This window comes from Triticum aestivum, chromosome 3B (genome assembly GCF_018294505.1).
Source record: "Triticum aestivum cultivar Chinese Spring chromosome 3B, IWGSC CS RefSeq v2.1, whole genome shotgun sequence".
Classification (NCBI taxonomy): domain Eukaryota; kingdom Viridiplantae; phylum Streptophyta; class Magnoliopsida; order Poales; family Poaceae; genus Triticum; species Triticum aestivum.
The window spans coordinates 794,405,898-794,415,481 of NC_057801.1; the positions used below are offsets into that span (position 1 = coordinate 794,405,898).

The 9,584-nt window shown below is 42.1% G+C and overlaps 1 protein-coding gene across 1 annotated transcript; it reads right to left on the bottom strand.

The window, feature by feature from the left end:
* Positions 1-2,789: 2,789 nt before the first annotated feature.
* On the bottom strand, positions 2,790-5,207 carry LOC123066620 (uncharacterized). The gene is made up of 2 exons (XM_044489668.1): positions 3,977-5,207; positions 2,790-2,983 (listed from the first exon to the last, which is right to left on the bottom strand). The coding sequence occupies exon 1, from the start codon at positions 5,176-5,178 to the stop codon at positions 4,018-4,020; it is 1,161 nt and encodes a 386-aa protein (XP_044345603.1). The 5' UTR covers positions 5,179-5,207; the 3' UTR covers positions 2,790-2,983; positions 3,977-4,017.
* Between the last annotated feature and the right edge of the window lie 4,377 nt (positions 5,208-9,584).

Consider the following 9,584-nt stretch of genomic DNA (forward strand, 5'->3'; position numbering starts at 1 on the left):
GTGTCAAGAAGGAGCGTCTCTCGCAGCCGCCTCAACACTTTGTCAAGGAGGAGCGCCACTCGCTGCCGCCCCGACGCATTGTCAAGGAGGAGCACCGCGCACTGCTGCACCTTCCCAAGGCGCACGGTCGCATTGCAAACTACATTGGCAGCGACAGGGACGATGACAGCTGTTCGTTATCCCGGAGGGCCATTAAAGTGTAGGAGTACGCCAACCGGGCGCAGCGCCGGTTGGAGATAGGCGCAACGCCGCGCTCCAGTCCTAGTTCGCGGACTCGGACGTCCCGCCACCACACTTCGAGACGGACCCGGACCTGGCGTACGCCTGGCCCGTGGACCGTTCCGTCATGTCGTCAGGGACGACAAGCGCCGTCTCTGCCGCCTCGAGCGGGAGATGGCCAGGTATGGCAAGGAATGGTCCCTCGCCCAGATCAGCACCGGCAACGACGCCTCCTCCAACGACCGCCACTCTCTCCCCCAGCTCACATCCTCGGTGGCCGCGACCGCACTGCACACCGCGCATGAGGAAGTGGAGAGGATCATCCGCGAGAAGCCATGTCGCCATGCCGCCACCTGCCGCCGCCTAAAGCCCAACGACGACGACGCCACCGCCGTATCAGGCACTGATGACGGAGGAGAAGCCGTCGGCCAGCCCAGCATGGCCTACTATGCCACTGTCAAGTATAGGATGGTTTAGGGTTTTATTTTAAGGCTTTTAGTTCACGGGACGAAATATCTCCGATTTTATGTACAAATTATCCTAGTTTCAATGAAATCCGCCGTGTTTATATCAAAATTTGCCCAGCTTGATCGAATTTCATCTAGTTGGTTCGAGTTGTTGTCAAAATTTATGTTGCTAGCATTGGATGGTGGCCTCCCACATCCATGTCTGCGGACTGGCCCCTTGTCCGCGGACAAATGCAGGAGGAATTTTGCGGGTTGCCGTTGGAGATGCCCTTAGTAGTTAGGAACCCAATGGATCTCCGGATTGTTGGTCAAAGAAGATTCATATGAAAAGATTGGAAAGCACAATGATACAAGTGCAAAAATAATGAGAGAATTCATACTATCATTAAAGGGTGTTGCAAAAGTAGAAAACATAGCAACAGTAAAAAAAGAAAAGCACAAGGGGAATCATGAACTTATTTTTAATTCTAAAGGGTCGACAAACTTGCAATCACTGATTTGCTTAGCCACCATAACAAACTAACATGCGAGCGCCGAGCTCCTCATGATCCCACTGTTGCTCATGGTCTAAAACTTGATAACCCCAACCTCACCATTGTCGCCTGAACTCTGCTCGTCAATTCCTCACCTAAGCTGTTGAAACCTAATTACTTTTGTCTGGTGCCATCACAAATGCAACATATGACTTAATGAGGAAATGCATGAGGTTTCAGTGGTGGAGGGCTTGGTGCTGGCGGTGGTCGTGGAAGACTAAGAGTCTACGAAATAGGTGGCAGAAGACTTGACAACCTCAACATGGGAGGTGGCAGTCTTGTTGATATCGGGGTGAGTGACGGTCGACTAGGTGAGGATGGCGGTGGTGGTGGAGGGTTCATAGTTATCAGCCTTGCTACTATATCTAGGTGGATGACGGGGGCATGATATTATCTGGGTGAGTGGCGAGGGCTTTGGTAGTAGCTAGGTGGATGGGTGGGGCCTAGAGATTATGGCGGTGGGGGATTTGATATTGTATGGATAGACGGCAGGGGCCTTGATAGTATTTGGGTGTGTGGAGGGCTTGATATTATCTGGATGGGCGACTGAGGCTTTGGCCGCATTTGGGTGGGCGGTGGACGCTTTGATAGTATCTGGGTGGGTGGGGGGTTTGAAATATTCTGGATGGGCAGAGGAGGCCTTGATAGTATCTGAGGCGGTGGAGGCCTTGATAGTATTTGGGGCAGCTGTGGGCTTGATATTGTCGCGGTACACATTGGCGATGGAGGAGGAGGAGGTGTTGGGTTCGGATACCCGTACCCTGCTTCACACGTAGGCGCCATGGAGCCGAGCAGCGCAAGCACTACGGCAAGCTTGGCCATCATCGTCATGGGTTGTGCCTTGTGGGTCTGTGTAAGACTCTAGGTACTTACCATGGCCATATATAGGTATAACAATACTGTTAGCTCCAAGATGAGAGATACAGACGCCAGCAGATGCACCGAGCGCTAGTTGCACTACAGGTCAAGCAGTTGACATCCCTCGGTAGTCCAAAGTAAGGGCCAGTTCTTTCGGTGGCTTAAAAAATAAGCCGCCTCTTCCCCAGCTTTTTTCATAAGCTGTCTCGCTCATTCATTGGGGCTTTTGAATTAGTTATGTGATTAATAATTTAGAAGCCTCAACAAATTTTGAGAGCGGCTTATTTTTTAAGCTGGCTAGAGGCAGCTTATTTTTAAGCCGCCCAAAAAAATTGGCCCTAAGACAAAGTCTCTGTTTGACACCACGTTCAGCATTAATTGTTACAGTGACCACGCGAGCGATGTTCTACTCGAATAAATTTCTTGCAGATGAATGCACTAACTATGTGTGTTGACATTTGGCACTATTCTATTTCTAGGAGCGGAAAAGTAACTCTCTTTAATTTCTTATTTGGGGACCGAGGCACAAATTACTCTTATGTGCAAAATAAGAAAGAAAATCCAAGATTTTCCTTTCTGCAGGGAATTAATCCAAGAGTATTTTAGACCTTCCCTAGTATCATGTCAGTGGAATCATCTTTGGGCCCCATTTATTAGTATATCAATATAATGCCCATCACACCCAACTTCATTTCATTGTAATGACCACCGATTAGTGGCTAACATAGAATCAGTTCAACGCACAAGAGTTATTATGTTTACACACAGAACGTGTGTACAGAAAAACGAGAGCAAACGACTACCAGCCCACCAAAAGAGCCATGGTTCTCTTCATCAGGCAACGGACCGCAAAGCATACTGAATCGGCCTCTCCCCATCCATCATCAGTTGGTTAAGATTTCTCTTCTGCAAGGCAGACCAAGAACACAGCACATGTGAACATCATGGAAATAACAGCAGTGCGTTTAGCAGGGTACATATTACTCAAGCAAGCAACGCTGCAACACCACCAGAAACCCTCAACCCCATAAAAATTTAACACCCAGGCCTCATCATCTTACAGGGTAATTCATCCAACATCCAAAGCAACAGCAAGAATACTCCAAACTTAGCACTGAAAAAACAATGTAACAAATGGATTCTTTCCAACAGCAAAAGCGAGATTTCTCATCAACCTTCCAATATGTCTTATCAAAATACAAAGATTAAAGTTCTGAGGCGGGCGATGACTTAACTAAACATTTGCATCTACATTGGACTCACGGCCTTCACAAATAAAATCCATCTCTTAGAAATCCTTACTAATATCACAAACTTTTGTTATAGTCTTAATGTGAACTGCATAGTTTGGCCCCTGCATAGGTTTGGCAACCTCGATACAGTGCAAGACTTCCTATGTGCATGCCATTGTTTTCTTCAGCGTCATATCCATGATGTGATGAAGATAAATAGATAGATATAATAACACTGTAAGGGGAAGGGATGTGCATATTATTGATTATTAGTTTGTATCGACCTTGTCTTCCCTCCGCGCCACCAGGTGTAGGAGGGAAATTCTAGCCATGCCACGAACTACCCAAGCCTTTCTACGCAATCCCAACAAGAAATTTATTTAGGTTGCCATCTCCCTCTACAGCATGTATGGGTTTCAATTAAGGGAAGTGATGGTCTCCATTCATTTACTAAATATCCATTTTATTAGATGTTGCTGTCATCAATTACAGAATAAGCAAACCATGCCCCAAAACTAATTTGATGAACAATACTGTCAAATATATGAAAAAGATAGTAAGCGAGATATCCATTCATATACATTTGTTGCTAAAGAACCCTTGACTATTTTAACAAACATACACTCCAAAACTAATGCATTAACAAGTTACAAGGGAGCAAATGTACCTTGAGAACTTCTGGGCAGTTCTTATACACCTTGTACTACATCAACAAATGCTTGGAAGGACCCAAGCCAGTGGAAAACAATCCTCCCGTAGTGGTCTCCCTGGGTAGTCGGCAAGAATTTCATGCAAAGATCTATCAACCAAAGAATACTCACTCCAGTACCCAAAGTTTCCAGTAAAGTACAAGCAGTCTCTTCGAACTCCTGGATGATCTGGACCAAGGCAACCAGCAAACTCATGCCTATTAAAGAACAAGCTACAACCACCAAGGCTGTCAGTGCTCGCCCACTTCTTCTCCCCGGATTGCCACTTGAAAACATGGTACAACTTGGTTCTGACAATTAGCAATATCTCACCATGGCACTCTGCGAGCAAGGCCACCGAACTATCTGGAACTGTCCGTGCGCTAAGTTCATCCTCAAGAAACGACAATACCATAGAATTGTTGTTAAGCTCGACAACAGCAAGACGGTAATTTGGATAAATCAACGCGTAGAGGGTTCCTTTCACGAACATCAGACTGTAAGGGTGGTAGCCTTCGTCGCACCACGCCACTTGCCACTGAGCATCCCCAATACAGCAGTAGGAGATGTAACGGTGCCGTGGCATGAAGGCGAGGACTAAGTCGCCAGAAAAGAGAACACATCCAATGGGTGTAGGGGGATGGGGCAGGCGGGCTCGCTCGCCTGTGAGGAGATGGCAGATGCGAAACTCGGGGCGGCTGGCGGTAAAGATGTTTCTGATGGCGACACGGCAGCCGAAGGAGTGGAAGCAGGTGAGGGTGACTTCTTTGGGGGTGAAGAGCCGGCTGAAGCAGGTGGGGCTGCGGCGTCCATGGGCCACCGCCACGGGGGTGCGCGGGAGGCGGAAGCGGAGGATGCGGCGGAGGGGGACGTGGTAGAGCGCTTCCGAGGCAGAGGCCTTCTGGTGGATGAGGAGGAGCGGACCCTGCGAGGCGAGGTTGGACGATGACAACGGGAGGTGAGCTCGGTAGGCGCGGCAGGCGGCAACGAGGGCGAAGAAGTCCTCGAGGGTCGTCAGCCGGCTCGCGATCAATGCGATCAGCTCCGGTAGGATGTCCGGCGATGGCGAGGCGGTTTCTTCGCGGTTTGTGGAGGATGAGGTGGAGGACGTGGTGATTGTGGAGGCGAGGGCGGTGGCCGGCGGCGAGGTCCTCGTCCGGCGCTTCCCCGACTTGGCCATTCCTCGCCGCCCCGCTTCTGCTCCGCGTGCGGCGCTGGATTGGTGTGAATGCTGCTAGGTTTAATTAGATTCTTATTAGGAAACCCGTTAATGGTCCAGGCCGGGCTGGGCCTACCGTGTATTGGGCTTGGTTCGTCTGGTTTGTCTGATGTCGTTAAAGTTTTTTTTTTATCAACACTGTCGTTGAATTTGACAAGGTGAAGGTGAAGGATAGGGAAAATTTTGCCTAAAAAGAACTAGATCCTTCCATGGACGCGCTTCATTTCTTAGTCTGCAATACGTATGCGTAGTACTGCAAGCGATTGTCTCAGCACATTCATTCTGTTAGCTCTCTGAGAAGTTTCACCTAAATTACCACCACGAACTTTATCGGACAAAAAATTACCTCCACGAAAAGCTCAATGCCCATATATCGTGTCTCCATTATTGACCAAGAAAAGTTTGACAACCTGCTTTTACTGCAGAAACTACAGCCCTCTGAGAGGGACTAAACCTTGCTACTAGTATTGGCTGCAACTCCATTCGGATACACACGGAATGTATGCCTTTAGTTGATGCTCTCCAGCAGAATACGGGACACTCTACGATAGCAACTGCAATTTTGGAGGATTGCCGGTTATTGTTACTTAATTTCGGGAAGGTCATTTTAGAGCGTTGTAATCTTGAATCTAATATAGTAGCTCATGTGCTAGCGTAGATCCACCGAACTTGTGGTTGGACTCATCTCCCATTTTTATTTCTGAACTTTTACCGGACGATGGCATTTTTTGAGCATCAATTTCTTTTTCCCACCACTTCCACAAATGTGATTTCATAATGAAATTTTGCAAGCACTAGAATTTTTGTCAATGTTTCGCACAAAAACAACTAAGAAATTTTTAATTTTTTTTTACAATTTTACTGTTCATGCATACTTATTTGACCTCGAGCTCAGAATAGTCGCGTCCCCTTGGGCCTTAATTTTATCCTTATCTTCAATTATTGCAGTTGTGTATGATGAGCCACATCCTGACTTTGCCCCTATTAGCCTGCACTTGTTCAACACAGATTGTCTCCAATTGATTTTTGTATTTTGCATCCCTAGTTATACACTCCTAACTATTGATTATTTTTGTGGTTACCTCTATTTTTTACTTTATATATATTCTAGTGTTTTATCGACTTCAAAATTATTTTATTTCTGAAATATATGTTGGCTTTAAACCGAGCCCGTCCAGTCACATTTCCTTCCCAGCAAACCTAGCTAGAAAAGAACTTAGCCCATCACCTTTCCCCACAAATTTCTCATTTTTCTATTGTTTTAATCATTGTTGGGATTTCCTGTCCCTGAAAGCCCACTAAGATTTTTTTTCCTCAACAAGCTAACTTGCTGCCACTGCTCTCACATGGGATGAAGAAAGATTGTTAAATCTTAATCATTATAATCCACAAAATGATATATGTCCCTCTCTATGCTAGCATATATGGTCGTGATCTCCCACTACGCGCTACTATCTAACCTCGCCCATAGTGGGAGGAAGTAAACCGTGAGAGGAGTTATCCGTCGGTTTTAGGAATCTTTTGTAACCTTTTGTCTTGTTTGGGGAAAGTTTCAACAAGTTTTTATTTAACATTTTTCTATTTTTTTCATTTTTTCCTTTTTTTTGTTTTCTTATTTTTCTATGTTTTTTCTTTTTTTTCTTTTCTTCAATTTTTAATATTTCTAAAACTCATAAACATTTTTTAAAATCCTAACCATTTTTTAAAATTCATGAAGAAAATTCAAGAAAATTTTTCAAATTTTTCAATATTTTCATGCATAGAAATGCAAAAAAAATGTTCATGAATCATGCCTAGAAATGGTTTTTATTTAAAACTAATGAATAAAAGTCATGAGTTTAATCTTGCTTAGTAGACAGATAATGATAACTGAACTAAAACAAATAAATGATTAGTATGGAAAAACTACTCTACAATGGCAAATTTATTCTTCTGGAAAATATATATTTTGCCATATGGATCAAATTTAAGCAATCTCAGCCAATGTTTAAAATCTTCGTGTCTGTCGAGCACTTCGATCAAACTTAAGCAATATTTTCTGCTACTGCTTCATTATTTTGTTCACCATGGTAAGACATTTGCTTCTTTTTCTTTTACTTTACAAACTTAATCTCTTAAGTCTATATTAGCTCATTTTCTGTTTTATTAAGTGTCTTGTTTATTTAGATTGAACTTTTTTACCTCTTTATAATTTAAATTTAACTTTTGAAGTATGGTCTTAACCGGTGTAATTTTTTATTTGGCTTGCATAGTAATAATAATGATGTATCTAAATATTAAGATACACTAATTATATTATATAATTAAGTTCGGTTGTGAAACTTTGCTATTTCGTTAAATTTGAAGGGTATACTACATGGATTTTGGTTCTTACTTTTTCGAGACATTGGATCTTTTTTTTGTTTAACCAAACTAATATAGGTCAGAGGAAAATAAAAAAAGAGACAAAACACAAGATTTCATATTTAATTTGTACAACCTATATGAATTGCAAATATATGTTAGTGTGTTTGTGTCTATTTATGTTTTCCTAAATATCATGTTTGATAGCTATAAAGTTGAACAATGTTTCCGGAATGCATGCTTGTATATTTATATCCAAGTAAAGTAGCAAAGTGGCGCTTGCAAATGCGAGGGCAACACCTTTCATGTGATCAAAATAGATGTAAAATAAGTTTGAGCTTTTAAGCAAATATATTCATATTACATAAATTTCAATATTTAGATCTACCTTGGCTTTACGTAATCTTGAACAAACATGAATGCCATCATTTAAACTCCTGCACGGGAAAGTTAAAACTGGGACAAAAAACATGCTCTACAAACACCAAAAACTACAATAATGTTGATACAAAAATTAGAAATCCTTCTCTCTATCTGCAAAATATATAATATGTCAAATAATCTAATATAGCAACGGAAACTCCACAACCAATTCCCGACTTGGCCTTTCCCATGCCTCGCCGCCGCATCTGCACCGAGTGCGGCGCTGTGTTGCCGACCCGTGGTACTGGATATGGTGAATGTCGACGTCTAGATCCTTGACATTAGTTTTCCTGTTGTACGTAACCTGGTTAGATTCTGTTGAAATTCTGTTGTACATCACCTCCTAATATCTAGGATCTGCTCCAACGCCACGCCTCCTAATATCTAGGGTTCGGTTTGGCGTCTCTCTCGAGGCATATATGTGTCATTAGTTTTTTGCTTCTTTTTTGTTTCTAATTACTTATTTATTTTCTTTTATGACAATTATTTTTGCTATTAAAGTTTGTAACAAAATTCTAATTACTTATTTATTTTCTTTTATGATAATTCTTTTTGCAATTAAAGTTTGTAACAAAAAAATTCTTTATGAAAATTCTTTTTGCTTTTAATGATTTTGAAAGAAAAAATGAACTCTGAAAAGGATGAAAGTTGGCATGGTATCATCATTTCACCCACATAGCATGCGCAAGAAAGTTGAGAGGGTTACGGCAAAAACTCGATGCACTTCGTGTACAAAACGGACAATCTCTTTCGAAGTATCAGGATTTCATACGGAAACTCGTCTGTTACAAAGGGATTTCATTTTTCTAAACTTGTTGAACTCCTGACTTTTTGTGTGTTCAAAATGCACCATTCAAAGCCACATCATTAATTTTCAATCCTTTCTAACTTTATTTGTTATTTTTCATGCATTTACTGATTATTTTGAGCTATAAGACCCTGAAATTAAAAAGCAGTTCAAATGAACTCTGAAAAGGTTGAAAGTTGGCATGGTATCATCATTTCATCCACATAGTATGTGCAAGAAAGTTGAGAGGGTTACGGCAAAAACTAGATGCACTTCGTGTACAAAACGGACAATCTTTTTCGAAGTATGAGGATTTCATACGGAAACTCGTCTGTTACAAACGGATTTCATTATTTAAAACTTATTTGAACTCCTGACTTTTTGTGTGTTCAAAATGCACAATTCCAAGCCACATCATCAATTTTCAACCTTTTCTGACTTCATTTGTTATTTTTCATGTATTTACTGATTATTTTGAGCTATAAGACCCTGAAATTAAAAAGTATTTCAAATGAACTCTGAAAAGGTTGGAAGTTGGCATGGTATCATCATTTCATCCACATAGCATGTGCAAGAAAGTTGAGAGGGTTACGGCAAAAACTGGATGCACTTCATGTACAAAACGGACAATCTGTTTTGAAGTATCATGATTTCATACGGAAACTTGTCTATTACAACAGGCATTTCAAATGAACTACGAAAAGGTTGAAAGTTGGCATAATATCATCATAATAGTTGTGGAGAAAGTCTGCACTTTTTCTTCGCTTGTGTCATTTCCTTATTGCGCCGTAACCATGGATAATCTTCATCATTT

Coding starts and splice junctions, on each gene's coding strand:
- LOC123066620 (XM_044489668.1), bottom strand. CDS start 5,178: ATGGCCAAGTCGGGGAAGCGCCGGACGAGGACCTCGCCGCCGGCCACC.